A 22,032-nucleotide genomic window follows, 5' to 3' on the forward strand; every position below is an offset into this window, starting at 1 on the left:
ATTATCTACCCAGTTCGGTTTGTTCACACTTATTATTCATAGGTTAATACCTTTGCCCTGTTCTGAAGCTTATTTTTTCTTAGGTATTTCTCATTTTCATAATTTTTCTACTTTAGATTTGATTTTCCAGTCTGTCCTCCACCCTGGTTTCTGTAATACAGCATTAATTTCTACTTCACCCATGTGCATAATCATCCTAACATTGTAGTCTTTGGTTGGTGTATCTTTTTGCTTTTGCTTCTCTTAAAATTGGGCACATGTAATATAACTCCTATACTATTTATCTTTTCAATTTTCTTTAAAGTCAACCCAGTGAGAAATAATTTACCTACAATAAAATGCATCTATTTTAAGTGTACAATTTCAGCATTTTGAAAAATGTATGGGCCTGTGAGGACAGCACCCCAATCAAAATAAGAACTGTTCCATTGCCCCCAAAAACTCTCCTTAGCCCTCTGTGTTCACTTTCAAAGACTTCAGTTCCTCTTTCATCTCGTTCTGTATACATTTCCTATATAGTCCCCGAGTCCAAAGCCACGCCGCTCTCCGCCGCAGCCCCAGCACCTCGCCGGGAGGGCACCTACGGAGTAGGCGCTCAGTGCGCATTTCTCCAGTGAGCTCTCGGTGCCGATTTTGGGACCAGTACGTCTCGTCTTCATGCTACAAACCCTTTTCATTCTATTTTCTTTTCAGTTTCATTTTCTTTGTTGTGTTTTCGTTATTGATTATTGGTCTTCTTCCCAAAGATCTTTGGAAGGGCAGAGAGAGAGGGAGAGAGAGAATCCCAAGCAGGCTTTTTGCTGTCAGCACAGAGCCAGATGTGAGGCTAGAGCTCATGAACCCTGTGATCATGACCTGAGCCAAAATCAAGAGCCAGATGCTTTACCAACTGAGCTACCCAGTTACCCCCCAAAGATCTTTGTAATGTTGGCTATGATATTTTGAAACGTTTATTTATTCTCTAAATATTTATTGAGTACAATCTCTCAGCCAGGCACTTTAGATCTAGTGGTAAATAAGAAAGACAAAAGACCCCATTGTGTGGGACTTCTAGTAGGAACTTAGATTCATAAGAAGGAAGCTTATTTGATCTGTCCGTCACCCTGTTATCCACCCCGAGTACTAATGACCTTCAAATGACCCTTGAGCTTTCTTTTGGTGGTAGTATCCATTTTATTGAACATCACACATGCTATAGTTATCCCAAGGCTATTGCATTAGTGTGACATAGGTAAGAGCCTGAGCCAAGATTAGGACTGAGGGTCTGGAGAAGTGGACGGTGTTTCAGAAGAAATGTAAAAGTGTGCTTGCTTGAATGTAAGGAATTAAGGAAAAGGAGGGAATTTAGGATGAATCCCCAAATGTCTGACTGACGTAAGTAGCTATATAAAGATGCACCTAACTATAAAGGAAATGCTGGTCATTGGGGTCAGGGAGGAAAGAGGGAGATGACTTCAGTGTTGAAAGTGCTCAGTGGAAAAAGCTGTAGTGGGTATAGTGGGTGTCTTTTGATGGTTAATCCAAAGGCAATTAGTTGATATGGATATATAGAAAGGAGGCATGGACAATCAAAAGACCTGGTAGCCAATGGCATGTATGTAATAGTGAGACCTTAGGCACACATTCAATTATTGGAGGAGATTTTATCAGAAGAAAAGAGGTCCAGGGCCACCTAAGTAGCTCAGTTGGTTAAGCATCTCTTGATTTTGGCTCAGGTCATGAGATTGAGCCCCACATTGGGTTCTGTGCTGAGCATGGAACCTGTGTTGGATGCTGTCTCTCTCTCCCTTCTTTCCCTCTGCATATCTCCCCCCACCCTCACTGCCCCTCTCTCTCTCAAATAAATAAACATTTAAAAATAAATAACATTTTAAAAAATAAAAGAGGTCAAATAGGCTGCCCTAGAGAATACAGCATAGAAGAGGCACAGAGCTCACAGAGGAGCCTCAGAAGCAATAACGAGTAGATCTAGAGAGCAAGACGAGAAACCAACCAGTTGGGAACTTTCCATCAGTAAAGCCAATGTAGATAACTCAGTAAAAGATTGCAAACACTGTCATCTATCTGATTATAAAAACCATTAACTTTAAAAGATCTTATTTTTGTTAAAAATTATGATCATCTTTTTTATTTTTTTCACATTTATTTATTTTTGAGAGACAGAGAGAGACAGAGTGTGAACAAGGGAGGGGCAGAGAGAGGTGGAGACACAGAATCCGAAGCAGGCTCCAGGCTCTGAGCTAGCTGTCAGCACAGAGCTCGATGCGGGCCTCGAACCCACGAACCATGAGATCATGACCTAAGCTGAAGTCGGACGCTCAACCGACTGAGCCTCCCAGGTGCCCCAAAAATTATGATCATTTTTTAGGTCACCTAGAACTAGAGGCCTATGTATGCACTGAGTGCCATTTAGATATTAAGGCTTTATAACTCTTGAGACTTGATATGAAGAAGTCAGCAGACAGCAGTGTCATGAAGGCATACAACATGCCTCCGTTAGGTACCTAAACGTAGGTACCTAATGTTAACATTAGGTTGCTTGGCCTCAAAGCTGTGTTAAGGGTAAACTAATGACCCATAAGCAGCAGTAGGATCCAAGAACACCCTGCTCCTCTCAGTCCCATGGAATCTGGAGGCATGCCAAAATTAGGCAATTTTCTCCTAATAGCTGTAAAAGGAAGTCCTGTCTTCAGGGGCAAGGCATATTTGAGTTAAGTGGATGGAGAACATGTCCTTCCGAGCAGTTGAAGGAGTTTGCCCCAGAGATGTTAAAAGAGAGGTCAAGTTGCTTTGTTACTGGGATACTTGACTTGGAGGTAGGGAAAGAAGGAAAAAGCACCGATGTTTTTATAGGTTGGGTAGGCAGAGAAACCAGCAAGGGGTCTGGGGGCAGTATGAAGGATGGTGCAAATGAGGATACTGTATCAGCTTATTTCCCAGTCACACCTTTTGAATGCTACAACCAGTGTGAGCCTCCAGATGCCGTGATTATTATGGCCTGTATTTGGCCAACAGTGGTTCTAGAAGGGGAGAAAGTAAAGCAAGATGTTGGGAACTATATGCAGAGCTTTCATTACTGCCTGCTGTTTATGTCACAGCCAGGAGATTACAATTGGTAGAAGACGTTTATAAAGGAGTTTGATCCTTGCGATGGAGGGCAGATAGCCAGTAGAGCCTGTGTACACTTGGAGGTCTGCTGGGAAACCAAAGAGCAAAGGCTGGGGTAGAGAAGGGAAGCCAAATGGAAGTCTCCTTCACAAAGAAGCACTAAGAAACTCTGCCAAGCTTCAGGAGGGTAGAGGTAGAATGGTGACTGTATGAGAAGCACAGCCTTACTGTTTCCAAGGATGTGGTCTGCCTTCTCATGGTTGATAGCTCTTGCTGTTCCGTTGCCTTTTATGTGTTAATTTTTCATGCCTTATTTCAAACAACATCTGAATCCCATTAGGATCATCCTAAGGCAAGGCATTGTGTAGCAGCTGGCTGCCATTTTCACGGCAGCAACTGCACATCTTTCTTTGAAATGTTATTGCTCAGTGATGTGATCGAGAGACCAATAGCCAGAACGTGTTCAAGAATAAATGATTTACCTTAGTAGTGCTAGAAAAAAATGCAAAGGATTAAAACCAGGCAGGGCAGAAACAAAATAATTGGTGGTTGGTTAGTCCTCTCCTATGAAATTCGAAAATTCAGGCAGATTTGAGATTATCTTCACAAAGTTATGATCATTGGAAATAATTCATAAAACTGAAAAATTGCTCATGTAGCAATAGTCATGTTACTTGTATGGTTCTGAGCCAGTGCAGTGGCAGAGGAAAACACCTGTGTTTTAGACAGTGAAGGAAGAGGAAGAACAAGAAGCGGGAACCATTCATGTTAAAGGTGCATTCATATTTTGAACAACTTGATTGCTTTAGACACATTTAATTCAAACATCTAGAGCTTTATTCCATTAGGTGTGGACTCTGGAGATTTGGGGAGACAGCAAGAATGCACAGTAGAATATTTAGAAGGCCAGCCCTTGAGCTCAATTGATATAAATTATAGAGTACCATAAATTATTTTCTGATTTCTTTAAACTTGAGAAGAACTTCAGACTTTGCATTCCAGGCCATACTCCTTTTTTGCTAACTATTCTGGGCTAGTCACTAGTTTTTAGAAAAATGAATTTAGTAATGACTACTCTTGCCCATTTCATTTTTTCCAAAAAGCCCATGCAGCATCCTGGGTGAAGAATTAAAACAACAGATGACTCCCGGGGGTAAATTCCTGTTCTAAAACCAGTTCTATATATAGAACAGAATATTAGGATTAAATTGTGGTGTCCACTCTGCTCTCACCACAACAAAGAAACCATTTTGAGGAGTGTGTGGATGTGGGGAAGAACAGTGAGGTTGTGCTATGTTAATAACCGTCATGCTGTGTAAGAAGGGACCCGAGAAATCGCTTTTAGCTTCCCTCACTACTATCTCAATTTTTTTAGATTAGCAGCTACAGAGGAGGACGATATCTAACATGGTCTATTAGTAAAAACCCTTTCCTGTGTCTTCGTACATGAAGGAGCCCCATTCATTACATAGCATCTGCTAGTTCAGGGATTCCATTTCCATTCATTGTTGTCCCAGGATTGATCCTGGGCACCCAAAAGGGCCTCTGCAAATATTCCAGCTTGTTCACAGAGGGTTCAGATGAAGGTCTCCCCAGTGGCTTACCTCCTAAACTTGCAAGTTCCTAAACAGCCTTTTGCCTTTACAATTGTTTTTCTTTTCAATGTTTATTTATCTTAAGGGGAGGAGGTGCAGAGAGAGGGAGAGAGAGAATCCCTAGCAGGCTCCGCACTGTCAGCTCAAAGCCCAATGCAGGGCTCAATATCACAATGCTGGGATTGTGACCTGAGCCAAAATCAACAGTCAGATGCTGAATCAACTGAGCCATCCAGGCACCCCTTGCCTTTACAGTTCTTAATGTTACAAGATTTCATTTTACTTTTGCTTTTAAAACCCAGTATTTGAATTCTTAATTTAAAAGTTCTTTTTATTTTAGGAAAGTTGATCTTTAAAACAAAATTAGTCTTCTCTAAAACAAGTTTGCCCAGTAAATTATATCCATCTCCCAGAGCACAATAAAATACTTCCCTTCTCTCATTTCTTTGCTTCTATGTGCAGTTGTTACTAATAGTTTCACAGGGATTCTTCAGCTGGTGTTTAAAGTTAAAAGCAGAGCCATCTGATATCATAAAAAGACTAGAGAAAATGGTATCTGATGTGCCTGATGTGGACTCTCTCCTAAGTCTCTTGTCTTCAGGCTGTTGTAGATGCTGCAGACATGGGTTAAGGCCATTACTGTCTGTGGGTGGGGTACATCAGGTGAAGGACTCTTGATTATCTGGACCATTCTGTCCTCTGTGCACACACCACGGTATGACCCTGAGGATGCAGGATGAAAGTGAGCTTGGGACATGAGGAGAGGGAGAGACTAATGCATTAAGCTATTAAGAAGATCTTTCAGGGCACCTGGGTGGCTCATTCAGTTAAGCATCCATCTCTTGATTTCAGCTCAGGTCATGATCCCAGGGTCATAGGATCAAGCCCCAATATCAGTCTCCATCCTGACACTATGGAGCCTGCTTGGGATTATCTCTCTCTCCCTCTCTCTCTGTCCCACCACCCACTCACTCACTCACTCTCTCTGTTTCAAAATAAATAAATAAGCTTTAAAAAAAAAAAAAAGGAAGAAGAGGAAGACCTTTCAGTTATTGGGTCTTCCTATGTACCCAGCTCTGTGCCAAATTTCGTACATCATTTAAGCTGAATACTTTCAGCAGCCCTGAAAAATAGGTGGTACTATGCCCATTTGACCATGAGGAAACACAGGCTTATGTTAAGCTTGTGTGATTTGAAAGCCATGCTTTTGAACTGCTGTCCTTTGCTGCATGTAATTTATATTGGAGGGGAGAAAGTGTGTGTGCATGTATGTGTATATCTATGCACTTTAAAGATGGAGGAAAGCATTTTGATGTCATCTCCACTCATGACTCTGGTAGTGTCCCAATGTGGATCCTCACATGTTATGTTCCATGAAAGGAATAAACAGCTAAAAAATGGGACAAGATTAGAGAGCTAACCTGACCAAGTTAGCCATAGGTCATAAATGTCTTGGTGCATGAATGTGTAGTGCATCATTTCACCTCTTTTAATTCTTGCTTTGTCTCTGTGCATTAAAGTTTCAATTATCCACGTTAATGGAGAGAACACAGACATGAATAACTAAAGAACCAGTAATCTAAGGAGCAATTCCATAGCAGTTTGCCATTTATATGTGATTTGTTTGTGCTAGATTTATTTCCCTAATCTGTTTGCTTAGTCATCCCAGGATAGTAATAGATAGGCCTGTCCCAAGAGGAAAGATCTAAGTGGATTATCCACAGGGGGATAGAGACAGTTAATTTATCAGGAAGAGCTTTTGATTTCATTTGAAAGCATAGCTTCAGACTGCTGACACCTTTTCTTTTTTTTCCCTGAAATCATTTAGAACTTATGCTGTCAGGAGGATAAGAGATGCCTTCAGAGAAAATAAGAATGTAAAGGATCCTGTAGAAATTCAAACCTTAGTGAATAAAGCCAAAAGAGACCTTGAGATAATTCGTCGACAGGTAAGACGGTTCAATGATGTACTGTCTTTCATTAAGTGCTGTAAGCTTTGACATCTCCTTCCTAATGGGACATCACTGCTTTTGGTGTTTATGATTTATACCACAGGGCCATGAAACTCTGTTCCTTTTACTCATATAGACACAGAAAGATGACCTTTCATATTACTGAACTCAAGGAGAACCTAAAGGAAAATATCAGCTTTCCAGAATTTCCAAGGGACACATCCTTCTGGGAAGCTGCATTCTAATAGTTCACTCAAGGTTAATCCTTTAAATATGGGAAACATTTTTAAAATTTTGTCTCCTTTTAAATATATTTACACATCTATGCGTTGACATATGTCAAAGAACAAAAATCGTATTTTAAAATCATAAATCAAGGTGATGCTGCCCTTTTCTTGATGACACCGTCAGTGGTGAGTTTTTGCCACATGGAAGATGTGTCTGCAGGTGCAAATGGTGTAGAGCACAGCTGCTTAGCCAGTGACCCCATAACAGACCCCGGAAGGTGTTCTCTCTTCATCTTATAGAGGTGCCAAGGGTCACCTTCATTTCTGCTTGCTCTTTTCCTTCTCGTGAGGTGGAGTGGAGCCATCTGCAGCAGTATGTCTCCTGGGTAGTGTCATTTGTCCCTCTTTCTGCAAAATTAATTAGATAGCCAAAGGCTAAGTAGCCTGCTATCAGTTGGTTTTCTCACCCTCTAAAAAATCATCCTTGTCACTATTTTTCTTTGATTTAGCAACAATCACACCATAAACTCTATTTCTACTTCTATTCATCTGTCTTATTTGCAGTAAATTTGTTTATAACGTATGGAAAGGGAAACGCCTTATATCCCTAAGTTCTGCCTACTGTTATGGAAAGGGCTTGTTTTGTTTTGTTTTGTTTTGTTAATTTAAATCCAAGTTAGTTAACATATAGTGTAATAATGATTTCAGGAGTAGAATTTAGTGATCCATCAATGACATGTAACACCCAGTGCTCATCCCAACAAGTGCCTCCTTAACGCCCATCACCCATATAGCCCATCCCCACCCAACACCCTGCCAGCAACCCTCTGTTTTCTGTATTTAAAAGTCTCTTGTGGTTTGTCTCCCTCTCTCTTTTTATCTTACTTTTCCTTCCCTTCCCCCATGTTCATCTGTGGGGTTTCTTAAATTCCACATATGAGTGTGGAAGATATATTTATCTTTCTCTAATTTTGTGTAGCATAATGCCCTCCAGTTCCATCCGTATTGTTGCAAATGGCAAGATTTCATTCTTTTTCATTGCCAAGTAATATTCATGTGTGTGTGTGTGTGTATACCACATTTTCTTTATCCATTCATCAGTCAATGGACCTTTGGGCTCTTTCCATAATTCAGCTATTGTCAGTAGTGCTGCTATAAACTTTGGGGTGTATGTGCTCCTTTAAATCAGAATTTTTGTATCCCTTGGATAAATACCTAGTAGTGCAATTGCTGGGTTGTTGTTGGTAGTCCTGTTTTTAAGTTCTTGAGGAACCTCCATTCTGTTGGAAAGGACTTGTTTGCCATCATCAGGAGATACCAGCCTGGCTGACAAATGTCATATCATATCATACAATATATGACATATATATGCACATCCCTAACCCTTCTTCATGCTTGACTCTAAACAGAATTCAAAAAAGAAAAAGAAGCTATAGTGTACACTGTAGCTTTCTTTTTATGTCAAATTTAAAAGTCTTGCAATCTGAAGAAACCATCCCTTCCAGAATAGCCTTTCAGATAACTCTTCTTGAGTTCTGCAGTTATGTAACAACAGAATAACTTGGGCACATTTGGACAAGCCTCAGAAATGATCTTTAAGGAAGGACATGAAAAGATAATAGGATAGTCAGAAAAAGAAACTGATCTGCACGTTGCATGTACTCTGATAGTGGCAGGTAAATCAGTTGTCATTTTGAAAAATCTAGGACAGTGGCATTTTCCCAGGCATCAGTAGCTGAATTCTATAGGATCCTTTAGCACTGGAACTTGGAAAAGCAAGCAGTCTGAGTCCTTATTTCACATAAACTGAGAGAGATTCAATTCTTTAGCACTTTCTTATGTAGAAGTTGGTAAGCATCTCCCAAACAGGCTGGCTTTATCTTTCTGTGTAAAGATGAGCAGAGAAGAAACTGCGTAGAAAAGGTGCCTGTAAGTAGGCTGTACCACCATTTCTTCTGATATGTAATTGTTTGTGTCTTCTCCTGTTTTGAAATGCTAAAACCACCCTTTCAAGAACTAGCTCTCATCACATATCCCCAGTGAATCCACACTCAAAACAGACTCCCAACTCTGCAGCCTCAGGACATGTGCAGAGACCAGGGCACCCTCCCCAGGACAGCCTGGCAAGTGCACCTTCCTTGACGGTGGGGGACTTGTGCTGCCCAAGTTTATGTTATCCCTGAAGATCTGCTCGTGCTCAGAACGGTTCTGACTAATGAAAGCATTCCCATTCCATCAGAGAACTCTTTAGCCACTTATAAGTCAACAACTGGGAAGTTTCTGTTCACTTCCCTCCTTGCCAAGCAAGAGGATTTACTATAGTTAACTTGTGAGATGTTACCGACTCCTGGAGCTACCTGGCTCTAAGCTGGTACGAGCTGACCTTGGCCTAAAGGCCTGAAATAAAGCAGTGTCTGTATTTTCTTCACACTATAATAGCCGTCTAGCTTGCCTCCCTGAGTTTCCCCCACTTGAATGATCTATTCTCCACACACTGCCAGAGTGCTCTTTTTTTAAAAGGAAAATTAGAGCAGGATATACCCCTGCTCAAAACCCTCCAGAGGCCTCATAGCACCATGGCAATAAAATCTGAAGTGCTTAAGAAGTCCTCAAAGGCCCTCCAATGCTCACGTCTCCCTCACACTATTTCAGGCACCATCTTGATGTCCCTGAAGCACCCCCAGCTTGTTCCCATTGCAGAGGCTTTGTAGCCTCTGCCTGGAATCCTCTCTCCCCAGACCTTCCCACTGCTCGATTCCCCTTTTCACGCAGACTTTTACTCCAATGTCACCTTCTTGCAGAAGGCTATACTGATCACACTATCTAAAAGAGCGTCCTTCTGTCACTGTGTCCCTCACCCTGCTTTCATCTTCTGTATGGCATCTATCAATCCTGAAAATAACATTCGTTATTGCCTTGTCTTTTCTCCTCTTCTCTGAGGGTAGGGATCTCCCCTGTCATGGTCACCAATGCCCAATTGGCAAGAGCACAGGCTCTGAGTCCAGCCTGCCTGTGTTCAGATCCTGACTAAGGGTACTAACTATGTGATCTTGAACCACGTATTTAACTTCTTGGTGCCTAACGTAAAATTCAGATGAGAACCGGCCCAACTTCATGGGTATGGTGAGGATCAAATAATATATTGAAGCCCTTGGGAAGATACTAGCACATAGTACATACTTGCTACTATTGTTATCAGGAGTAGCTAGGAAAACCCCTAATAATCCTCTGTGGGGGGACCTGGGTGGCTTAATCGGTTAAGTATCCAATTCTTGATTTCCACTCAGGTGATAATCTTACAGTTCGTCGGTTCAAGCCCAGCATCAGGCTCTGTCAGTACAGAGCCTGCTTGGGATCCTCTCTCTCTCTCCCTCTCTCTCTGTCCTTCCCCTGTTCGCACACTCTCTCAAAGTAAATAAGTAAGTAAGTAAACTTAAAAAAAAGTTTAAGAAGTAATCCTATGTGAACTAAAGGAATATGTGAAGAGTTTAGCCCCTGGGATCACACATCTCAGCCAGGGGGTTTATGCCACCAAAATCATGATATCTGGCTGCCTACCCAGACCCTCTCTTCAAAGAGAATGAACCATGAAGGGCAAGTGGAAACCTAATGAGGCCCTTAACCTCTAATCTAAGGAGACATAACTGATACGAGCTGTAATATACTTCCAGTGCGGGCCCTCTTCTGTTTGCATCCTTGGACCCAAAGACCGTCTATCAGTATGCACATCTGTCTGAGCATCACTTTCCCATGGCTGATCCCCTGGCCATCTTCCCAGCTGCCACATACACACATCGTTAACAGCGGTGCTCAAAGTGGAGCCCTCCATCCATTTCCCTCCTCTCCGAACGCTGTTTACCTCTTCCTGCTTTCCAGTCCGTCTTTACAGTGGATCTTGCTTTCTGCCAGTGTTTCTTCACTCTCTCCCATCAGCTGTGACGCTAACAGTACAGCAGTACACATGATACGATTATCAAGTTTTAAAGAAGTCTCTGAGCAAAGACTCTCTTCTGGCTTTTTCGGTAGAGAAACCACGGTACAGGCTGGATACCTGAGAGCTTAGAGCAGACTCTGAAGTTGAAGGACATGAACTCCTAAATCAGTAGAAAACTAAAGGATAAAGATATTCTTAAGTCAGTTTTGTTTCCCAAATATGTAAGGACACATCAACCCAGCTTAGTGTCTCCCCAGAGGTCATTCTTCTTTTGTATCCTTAATGCACAGAGACGTTCCATCTTCATTGTGGCCACCCTGGCAGGTGCTAGTTAACATCAGTATTTCTCATTAGCCCTTCACACCACTTCTGAGGATTACTCTTATTTCAGAAAGTCTCATGGCAGATTGTTTTTCCTCCATTATAAGCAAATCAGACTCCTTTTGCTCCCTCTCCATAATTATGGCCCATTGAATAGAAGCCTGACGTACACTAGTTCTTTTGTTGACAGTCTTGGACCAGCTCTCCCCTAAAAATTATAATTCAGTCTGTCAGTCCCCAATCTCTTTCCAGAAATAAGTATCATCTCATATCCCGTAACTAGTAGAGGCTTCCTTCTACCTTTCTTAAATTCCCATTACTTCCATATCAAATGGTTCTGTAAAGACAGATTGACCCTGGCAGCTTGTGTATTTCCTCTCAGCTGAAACAGGTTCTGGACTAGCCCCCACTAACCCTAGCTTTTCTGTCTGCTTCCCAAGCAGGATCAAACACTTGGAGAGGCCTTTTGTGTAGTTATAGATGGTGCCAAAAAGAGTGCCCGGAAGATGGACTATGTATAAGTAGGGTTGGGCAGATGGCTCTCACACAATCTAGACAGCAAGGAAGTACCTAAGGACTTTCGACCTCAGAGGGTACACAAGGCCCCTTGGGTATTTCATATCAGAAATAAGAGCAAGAAGGTCATCTTGGTTCTTTTTTTCCATTTTGCCATTCTGAAGGTATTCCTTTTGATTTCCTATTTATAAGGCACGAGTTGATTAGAATAACCCCAGTTAATCACTCCCACTCATTATAGTTTGTCATGCCCCTTTGGATTTTGAACAACCAGAGCCTTATTTTGTACTACTGCTTCCGTACTCTATACCTTTGCTACTCAGAGTCACTCCTCTCCAGACCTACAGCATTGCCACCACCTAGAGGCCCTCTCCCACTGTGTAGTTCATAGAGATTTTGTGGTCGTCACAGTGAAAGTATTTTCCAAGCATTTTGAACAGAGTTGTCGCTTTTGTTATATACCCAACTAATCAGCCACATGTCTGTGAGAGGAGACATGGAAGAAACAACCAAGGACAGGAAACTATAACTACTGTAAGGAGGCCGGACCAATCTTTCTATCCATTGACAAAATTTTTTTGAACATGCAAACTAATATTGTGACTTTAGGAATTCTCAGCTACAGCCTAAATGTGTAGCAACTTTTTCTTGAAACCTGGTGAAAACTAATATATCTGTGCAGAGTTTGGGTTTGTTTCCAGCTACATGATACTCTCAGTGTTCATCAGAGTGCACCCCATGGTGCATCCCATGAAGACCAGGCTCTAGGTTCTCAGGTCACCACAGACCTGAGTAACAAAAGGTGTGTGTGTGTGTGAGAAAGAGAGAGCATGCACGTGTGAGCGTGTGTGCGTGTGATAGACTCTTTTCTTATGCAGTTAACCAAGTAAAAGCATAATCTCTAGGAAAGGAACAAATATTCCCTATTGAGAGGTTCTCAACCACCACCTTAACTAGGCTAGCAGATTTAGCACTAATTTACATCCAAATAATGTTTGCTTCCCCCACCAGGGAACTAACTTTATTACTGTTCTTACAACAAAAAAGTTTTAAACTGATTCATAGAGTCCATCCAGTAACTTCTGAAGTTGAAATCCATCTCTCAGGAAGATGCAATTATGGCTGAATGTATTTGATGCTCAGAGTACAGCATGAATAAGAAAACTTCTTCAGTCATCTGTGTTCATCTCTCCAAAAGCAAAACAATGCCATTTGACATTTCACTAAATATCAAAGTAATTGTTTTCAAAAGAAAAAAAAGAAGAAAAAACAGCTTTTCAAAGAAACGTCCTCCCAAGAAAGAGCAGTTTTAATGAATGGCTTCTAGAATCAACTGAGTCCTCCCTATGGTCCAGTGAGGAGATAGTGTCAGGAATGTTCCTTCCACTGCTGGTGATGACCCCGGTGTCAGTCAGCTGCTGGTTGAGCTAAGATGAGTACTGCTTTCATGGGGCTGGCGGTGATGATAGATGTACTCTTGCTGTTAAAGGTGAGGTGACACTATCCAAAAACATGAGAGGACAATACTAGGGACCAAGTGGAATACAAGGAGAAAAATCCAGACCTGCAGATCTGATGACATGCTTTATATTGGCGCATGGTGGAATAGTACTGAGCAATCTGTTAGTGAAGGCAGAGTGACAGCCGCGTCGACCGAAGTCACACTGGGTACCTGTACAGAAGATGCCGGGACGTGAGAACCCCTTTGCTGGAGCTGGTTTGTGCTTCTGACTCAAGATGCCTTTCGTGTTGGCAAGAGGGGCTTCCTCTTCCTGGGGAAAGCTTTCCTGTTGGCAAGACAGGCTTTTTCTTCCTGGGGAAAGCTTTCTAGTGTTAGGTCAATAACATCCCCCTTCTTCCCTCTTGCTTCATTGGCTACAGTCACTGAACAAGACTTATGAAGACCCTTGGAATTTTTATTTTTATACACGCTTGCTGGATACTTTCATAGCTTCTTTCTTCTGTCTCATTGAACACCAAGAACCATCTTCTTGGAATCCGATCTCATCCACATCAGAACAGTCATTGAGAATTCCCATAAAAAGCCCATCTAAAATTAGACTTTCATGGGCAGCTTTTTTGTCACACGCAGGACAAATCCAAGCGGGCTTCTCATTCATTTGCAGATAAAGGGCACCATCAAAACACTATAGATGTGTACCAGTCACTGTGTGGCATGGGATGGTCGGCCTCATTTTCCTTAAAGGGCACCTCAAGGATACCTGAAAGAATTTCACTATCAGGAGCTGAAGTTAAGTTTTTTCTTTAATTAGTTTTCTAGAATGATTGAGGTTTCTAATATCTTTCATTTTTTTGTCTCTGTAATGACATGGTCAGTGTGAGCTGTAATGTAAGATATACAGGCATGGAGTAATTCTTTCCAATGTCTTTTTTTTTTCATGTTTATTTATTTTTGAGAGATAAAGAAAGACACAGTGTGAGCAGAAGAGGGGCAGAGAGAGAGGGAAACAGAATCCAAAGCGTGTTCTAGGCTCGGAGCTGTCAGCACAGAGCCCGAGACAGGGTTTGGAACTCACAAACCATGAGATCATGACCTGAGCTGAAGTCGGACATTTGTTTAACCAACTGAGCCAACCAGAAGCCCCAATTCTTTCCAATTTCTGATGCCCAAGAAATGGAAACCTGATTTGGCTCAGCTGTAGGCACCCCAAGTAAAGATGTATTTGTGTTCAATCCTGTTTTCAGGTGGTCATGCATAGCCAGGCAAGGGAAACGGCTTCTCATTCACTTTTATACATAGACCATTGAGATAGTTTTGTTCTTGAGAGCAACTTCACTCTACCAGGCAGAATCCCAGCAGAACTTGGACTTTGTAATCTCACCTATTACCTGGTGAAAAAAAAAAATCCCTAGATATGCATCTCTTTCTAACTTGTTGAGGTATCAGAGCAAAAATTAAAACTTCTCTTGAAATCACTGAATACTACTTTGAACTAAACTCATGGGTCTGATGAGAATACAGGGACATCATAAAAGGGCAGATTTTTAAACTGGACATCAGGAGGAATTGGCGGAAACGGCTACATCTCAAAATGAGCTTAGTGTCTTCTAGCAGCACAGAACCAACAGGAGAAGTATCGTGGCTGTGGTATCACAGAAGTGGAAGGCAACCTGTGGATTCCATTGTGGCCAAGTCAGTTCTACAGGTGATGAGCTGTCATCCGTATTGAAACCAGTGACTTGATTACGGATAAACCAGAAAGTGCTTCAAGAGTCAGTGGGTATCCACATCTCTACAATTTTCAGATTTTAGTCTGAGCCACAGGGCTACAGCCACTCCTTTGTAAATGAAACGCGTATCAAGAGACCATGCTTGCATCCACTTTATTCTGTCCAGGAAAGCCTAATAACAACTGTAGTTCGGATCTCCTGAAACTAGAAACCATATTCAGAATGACTGAAATGAATAACAGTGAGAACACCAGAGACAAGTGAGGATACAGAGAAACTAGATCACTGCATGTGTTGCTAGTAGGGAAATGAAATGGTACACCTCTTCTCAGCTCCTCGAAATCTGCCACCTGTGGGTGCCACCACCAGAGCACCCCTCCCACGGCACCCACAATGCCTCCAGCACCGTCCTGGCCTGGACCCCACTGGCGACAGGGCTGTAGCTGACCAGCAGGGGCACAAGCTCCACCAAGTTAGGGATTTGTAGAATGAAACAGCTCAAGTAATGGGTGTATCAGACTCAGAATGATGAAACTGTTGTAGTTGTTGTAGTTGTAGGAATGCCTGAGTGGCTTACTCAGTGGAACATCCGACTCTTGATTTCAGCTGAGGTCATGATTCCAGGGTCATGGGATCAAGCCCAGAATGGGGCTCCACGCTGGGCATGGAGCCTGCTTAGGATTTTCCCTCGCTGTCTCTCCCCCTGCCTCTGTCCCTTCCTCCTACTCACATGCCCCTCTCCTCAAAACATAAAAAATAAATTTCAGTTATCAGCAGTTAAGAAATCCATACAGCCATTAGAAATAGTAGGAAAAAGTTTGATCTTACAGGTAGCCAGCATTTCTATGTGAGAGGAAGCATTTTCACTGTTTCTTCGCTTGCACCTAATTATTTTTCAGTGACTAAAAGCAGTTTATTAGCAATCTGGGTGGTGATAGATGAGAGTCTCTGAAACCAATTTATTTTAACTTTTGTTTGCTGTTTTATAGTTTAGTCTTTACTGCCGGTGCCGCTCAAACTGCCCGCAGTTTGAAGAACTGACGACACCGGGATTCGTTGCAGAGACTTTTATTGGTTCTTTTCTTCCTTCTTCTTCTTGCGCAAAGCACCCTCCCTTATATATGTACCCTACAGGCTACGCGGCCGCTCATGATTGGCTGACAGCAACAGGGCTAACCAATTTCATGGCTTTGCATTGGTCGTACACTTATCGCAGTACCTGGCTGGGAGGTGGGTACACCAGAGGCAGGCGGGCCAAACTTTGTCATGTGCTTGGGCGGAACTCCAAGGCGCCATCTTGCCTCCTCCTCCCACACTTTACATTACCATTCTAGAGAAATGTCCACCAGTAACATTTTTAGTGTGCATGTCATGAAATGAGAAGTTCATGGATGATGTCTGTCTTCTTTCACCACCAGTCACTGCAGCATCCATTCCAGTGCTCTATGTAGGGGTTAAAACTGGACTTAGAAGTGATATCTTGGGGCATCTTGGTGGCTCAGTCCATTGAGCATCCAACCCTTGGTCTCAACTCAGTTCTTGATCTCAGGGTCGTGAGCTCAAGCCCTGCATTGGACTCTGTGCTAGGTGTGAAGCCTATTTAAAAAATAAATGTCAGGATTGTTAATTTTATGGTGCTTTTTTTTCCACAGTAAAAAAAATATCTCTCCCTGACTCCAACAAAAGAATTACAGCTAATCATCAATTTTTTTCTTAATTGGGAAAAACAAAATTAAATGCTTCAGACATTGATATTTAAGCATGTGAGGCTTAAGTCATTTAATGCTTGAACAAGTGGATTTATATCTGTGAGCCTTCCAAATATCAGTTTCCTATTTATTTGCAGAAGCTTGCTGATGTATTTTTTTAGTAAACTATACTTAGCTTTCCTTGACCAATCTTTACTGAGATCTTAACTCAACAGAGGTTAGGCTATAGATAAGCAAAGTTGTAAGCCAGCTCTGTATTTATACCATCATAAATTTCAGAAACTTCTCTTGGTCTAACCTCTGTGCTACAAGAGAAGTCAGAAAATTGAGTTATTTTATTAATGACGCTAACACCTCTGCTGTTAGCCTCCCTTTCTGATAGAAGATATGTCACCAGTACTAGAGCCTATCTCTGAACAAAACATTTTCTTTCAAAGAAAATTAAATAGCAATTCAAGAGCAATAATATAACTTGATAGGCAAGAAAAGGATTAAAATGCTTTCCTCAAGCCCCACCTTAAAGTTGATGCTAGTTTCTTCTTGATTTGACTTTTCCCTGCTCCCTGGCTGGCTTCTCAGCTGCATGAAATGCAATCTGTTAGATAAATCAAATGACACTGTATATTTTGTAATTCCATGCCCACAGTTTCTTTCCCTAGATATTTATCAAGCACCCACTCTATGTCATATAATTATGAATTGACTTTATGAGCTTTTTGGAGGCAGAGTTGGGAATAGAATTTTGAAGTCTATCAGAACCTTGTAGAAGTTCTTTCTCATTTTGATTCTTGGGAGACAAACCTTCTCATCAATCCAGATCATACCTATTTGTTCATTTAATAGAACAGAAATATATGGACTTTGATAGGGTACCCCAGCAATACTTTCCCCTGTGCCTAGATAGATCAACTAAGATTAGATCAAAAGATCTATCTACATATTTAAAAACTAATAAAGCAGTCAGAAGCAAAGGAGAGTTAAGTACTTTGTCTTGGACCTCAATAAAAATCCTCAGGAAATCAACATGAATTTATATACAATGACTGAATTGTCCCCTGAGTGAACCCTGTATCTTTGGGATATCTGAATTCTTTCAAAATGAATGAAAGATTCCCCAACCCCCTGTCAGATGAGAAGGGTTGATTACTTTTATAGCTTGGCCTACAGGTGACATTTTTTTCAGCCTGTTCAATATATGGTTCCTCTGCAGCTATGAAAAAAGACTTCTTCATACAAGGATTTAAACCCATTTGTCTGCGTTTTCTAGGAATTCCAGTACATCCTCGAGTCTGGGGCAGTATTATTCTTACAGTTAGCATTCCTATGGAAGAAATTCCTCTCCTTTGGAGACTGCCCAGAAAATTTGCTTGACTCTTCCAAGGCTGACATGTACAAAACAAGATTCCATGATCTTTCTAGAAGAAATCTATCCAATTTGCATATACAGCAATTGTTCTTTTGCATATTTGCATGTGCTGAAGAGCTCATGAAGAAGGCAGCAGTAATGCTATTTATAGAAAGCTTTGCATGGGTTTCATTTGGGAACCTTTATTGTCCTTCTCCCATTGAGCCTATGGGAGCTGTTCACTCCTGAATTCCCTAAAGAACTATTTTTGTTGCTAAAGCATCTAAAGTGGAAATAGATACCATCAACTCTGAAGCAGAAAGTACACTGATATTCTAGGCAAGAGGTGGAAGTTGTTAATCTAAGCTCTGAGAGGAGCTTGCCGTGTGACTTGGGGTAGCTGTTTATTTGCCTCATTTACCACATGTGTAAAGAGATGATCTGATTGATGAATATTAATGAAAGTGATGGTGGTGGTGGTGGTGATGATGATGATGATGTGTGCTTGTCAGTGTAGTTCATTGTGTCCCCTTTAGGCACTGACACTACGTACTAAGCCCGTGGAACATGTTGTTTCAATTTCTCATAGTGGCCTTGTGAGAATGATACTGTTTTCCTCATGTGTTAGATGAGGAAATTCAGACTGAGCATATTTGAATAACTTCCTGAGGACACACAATTAGGAGAATGGTGGGCTCACATGTCTTCTCACATTCTTGGGTAGTTCTTAAAAGAGAGATCAAACTGTGCGTGGTCTGATCTCCACAGAGGCAAATAAGACATGGGAGATGAGAAAACAAGGCAAGATGTAGGTTTCCTTTTCTAATTGCTCATTTAGAGTTCATATTAGAAGGTAACGGCTTCTCTTCGGTAGACTCATGAATAGTTTATCCCTCTGAGCTGATCTCTTTTATCATTTCTCCAAAAAAACTCTATCTCCCTCTTTCTCTCTCTCTCTCTCTCTCTCTCTCTGCCTTCCAAAGAACAGAAACCACAGTCTGAAAATGTTAAAGTTCAGCCACCTTATTTAAGAAGTGTTTGTTCAGGGGCGCCTGGGTGGCTCAGTCGGTTGAGCCTCCAACTTCGGCTCAGGTCAGATCTCACGTTCGTGGGTTCGAGCCCCGAGTCAGGCTCTGTGCTGACAGCTAGCTCAGAGCCTGGAGCCTGCTTCCGGTTCTGTGTTTCCTTCTCTCTCTGCCCCTCCCCCTCTCATGCTCTGTCTCTCTTTGTATCAAAATAAATAAAACATTAAAAAAAAAAAAAGAAGTGTTTGTTCAGAATTTCCCCGTAGATCTGAAGGTTGCAGATCCAAATGTGCTTTTCCTGACAAGCAGTATCACTCAAGTGCCCTTCCCTGGAAGCCTTCTGATGCCTTGCTGCTGGGGTTGTCCTTTCAATTAATCAGTTAATTTCAGCCATGCTTATGCAGAAGATCTTCTCCCAAGATGACAAAGGAACAGGGTCACACCTTCTAGGAAGGGGGCTCCAAGGGGCTCACCCCATTTATGTTTGTTTATACCACATCCTCTGTGGTGGCAGGGAGCCAGTGCTCTCCCACGCCCAGTGTGTGGATGAGAAAATGCACTCATTTCCTGAAGCACTTGATATCTGCCGTTGAATTTTTACAAATTCAATGTGTTTCATCTATGTATATATGAGGGCTAGATTCATTAGTGCTGTTGGAATGATACCCCCTAATTATACATCTCTCAGTCTGAAAAGCTATTGTTGTTTTTATTCAGACTTACTAGGCATGGTAGCTAAAAGAGAAGATTTTGAGTAAGATATACCTAAACTGAAATCCTTATACCTATTCTCTAGCCCTCTGGCCTTGGTCATGTTATTTAATTTCTCTTAAAATATTACCATCATTCAATTTTTCTACTAAAGGCAAAGGAATACCATTCTGAAGCTACTGTTAGTTTTGTACTTCCCTTGCTTTTAAAATACTAAAGCCAAATGATGCATCAGAAATTTTCTCTCTTCCCCAATCTGGTAATTAAGGCTATCATATCATGAATTGGTCCATTGTAAATAATCAAACACTCTAAAAATTGTCTAAGATGTGGCACTGTAATAATCTTAGTTTTATTCGGTAATGATGGTGTACAATTAAATCAGTGTTTTAAATCTTTTTGTTTTCTTCAAACATTTCCCCTTCATATAACCTAAGAATTCTCCCCACCCATCTCGACTCCTTAATACTGTGAAAATAGCGCCAACCAGAGGCCGCAAAGATCCCCCCTCAGTCTATCAGAAATTAGCAGTAGCATCGCCAGGAAGTCCTTGACCCTTTAGGCCTCATCTGTAAAAAGTAAGGAATTGGCTACATTGGTTTCCAAGGTCTTTAGCAGCCTAAGAATTTGTTTATGAATCCTAAGTTTAATTGTGTTGTTGAGATTAGACTTGGGGTTTCTTTCAGTGGGTTATTGCATTTCACTAATAAGTGAGTGCATTCCGGAATTGCCTGCACAGAGATGGACATGCCTTTGGAGCTCAATGAAAACTCAGTCACTGAATGCTGGGTGCCCCAGGGGCCAGCAGCTGGGGGTCTGCTCCCACCCGCCATCAGCGGGCAGGGAGTCCTATGCCTGCTCCCCCTGGAAGTGAGGAAGGGGGTGCTCCATGACTCGCTGAGGCCTCTCTCACACCAGACATTCTCTGACCCTGAAACTAATTGGTAATGATTGGTAGGTCCCAGAAACATACCTGGGAATGTTGGATTTTGACCAAGGGTGAGTTTTGTCACTGACCTCCTCTGTTTACCGAATTGACTTCTAAAAGAAACCCGAACTGCCCTGAGCTCACAGACAGCATGTTTTGTTGAGCGCGGGGGCGTAGCTAGGTTATGTAATGCTGGGTTATGTAATGTTCATTCTTGGTTGTCAGCCTCAGCAGTGGAGCCGATTCGAGAAAACCCTTTGGCTACACTTTGTCAGAGCTTTTAATACCCAGTGATGGCAGGAGTGTTACCCAGGTCGTGGTGATGTCAGGGGGCCTGTGAACTGTGCAGGACCGCCGTTCTGTGCGTTCACAGACTGTATGTACCTCACGTAGTAATGAGGTTTTCTTCACTGGGACCCAGCGGGCCTCCAAGTTGGAGTGGGATGGATAAGGGGAGACCAGAAGAAAGGCAAAAGGAAATGCTCCCCTTGCTTTGAACTAGGTTCTGAGCATTGCCAAGCTCAGTGTTTTGCTTTGTTTTTTTTCACTAACTCAGCTCTTGTTTAAGGTCTCCAGTTGTCTACAGAGCTGTCTGTGTTTTTTTATAACACTGAAGTGTTCTTCTTACTTGGAAACGTGTTTTAAAACTGAGTCCATGTTTCCCTACAAGACACTGACCACTCTCTATTATTCTGAGCAGTTTTGGGATCTGTTAGGAAAACCACTTGTTTCTGTGCCACCAGAGCCTGTCCCATGGACAGTCCTACTTTGTGTCCTGCCTGTGCAGCTCCGTCTCTCTATAGCCAGATTGCAGGATTTTGGGGAGAGGAGCAGGGGACGCTGGTGGACCAGCACTGCACAAGGCACACAGCACACACCCAGGGAACCTTTCTGCCTTCACCACCTCCCCACGGGAAGGCTTTGAATGCCTTTCCTCCTCCTTTCTTGCCTGCCCAAATCTTGTCCTCTGGGACACCATAGCACTGAAGTGTGACTCCACAGCATTCATGACATGGCACTGCAGTGGCTTGTTAGTGAATCGTGTCAGCCCTTAGCCTCCCCACTTCCAGAGGATGGGTTGTTTTCTTGTTCACCGTGCTGCCCCCAGGGCCTTGTAGATACAGTAAGCTCCACTAATGCTTCATAGAGACACGATAGCTTAGTAGGAAGACACAGAGGAAGAGTTTTAGTCTGAAACTTAGACTGGTGCTATCCTAGGCTGTGCCTCTGACTCCTGGCTCAGGCAGCCTTGGCCTCTCTAATGGGAAGTCTTCTGATACTTAGCACAGTTGTTAATACAAAGGGTGATAATTCATGCCAACACCCTCTGAAATCAGCAAGGCCACTCAGCAGTGAGTAGAGTGCCCCTGCAGTAATCAGCGTTCAGGCCCTCAAAGATCCTGCTCTGCCTGAGGACGTGGCCACCTCCCTTACCAGAAGAAAGCCAAGAACTCCTTCTGGAAATTAGC

The 22,032-nt window shown here is 42.2% G+C and overlaps 1 protein-coding gene and 1 pseudogene across 2 annotated transcripts in view; one reads left to right on the forward strand and one right to left on the reverse strand.

The window, feature by feature from the left end:
• LYRM4 (LYR motif containing 4) overlaps positions 1-22,032 on the forward strand; it is a 159,004-nt gene that overhangs the window by 34,248 nt on the left and 102,724 nt on the right. For both annotated transcript variants that reach the window (XM_029945387.1, XM_029945388.1), the window contains one exon: positions 6,532-6,652. In XM_029945387.1, coding sequence (XP_029801247.1) covers positions 6,532-6,652 — 121 coding nt within the window. The remainder of the gene's footprint in view (positions 1-6,531; positions 6,653-22,032) is intronic.
• On the reverse strand, positions 12,931-15,060 carry LOC115296355 (annotated as a pseudogene).

The sequence above is a fragment of the Suricata suricatta genome, chromosome 7 (assembly GCF_006229205.1).
Source record: "Suricata suricatta isolate VVHF042 chromosome 7, meerkat_22Aug2017_6uvM2_HiC, whole genome shotgun sequence".
NCBI classification, from domain to species: domain Eukaryota; kingdom Metazoa; phylum Chordata; class Mammalia; order Carnivora; family Herpestidae; genus Suricata; species Suricata suricatta.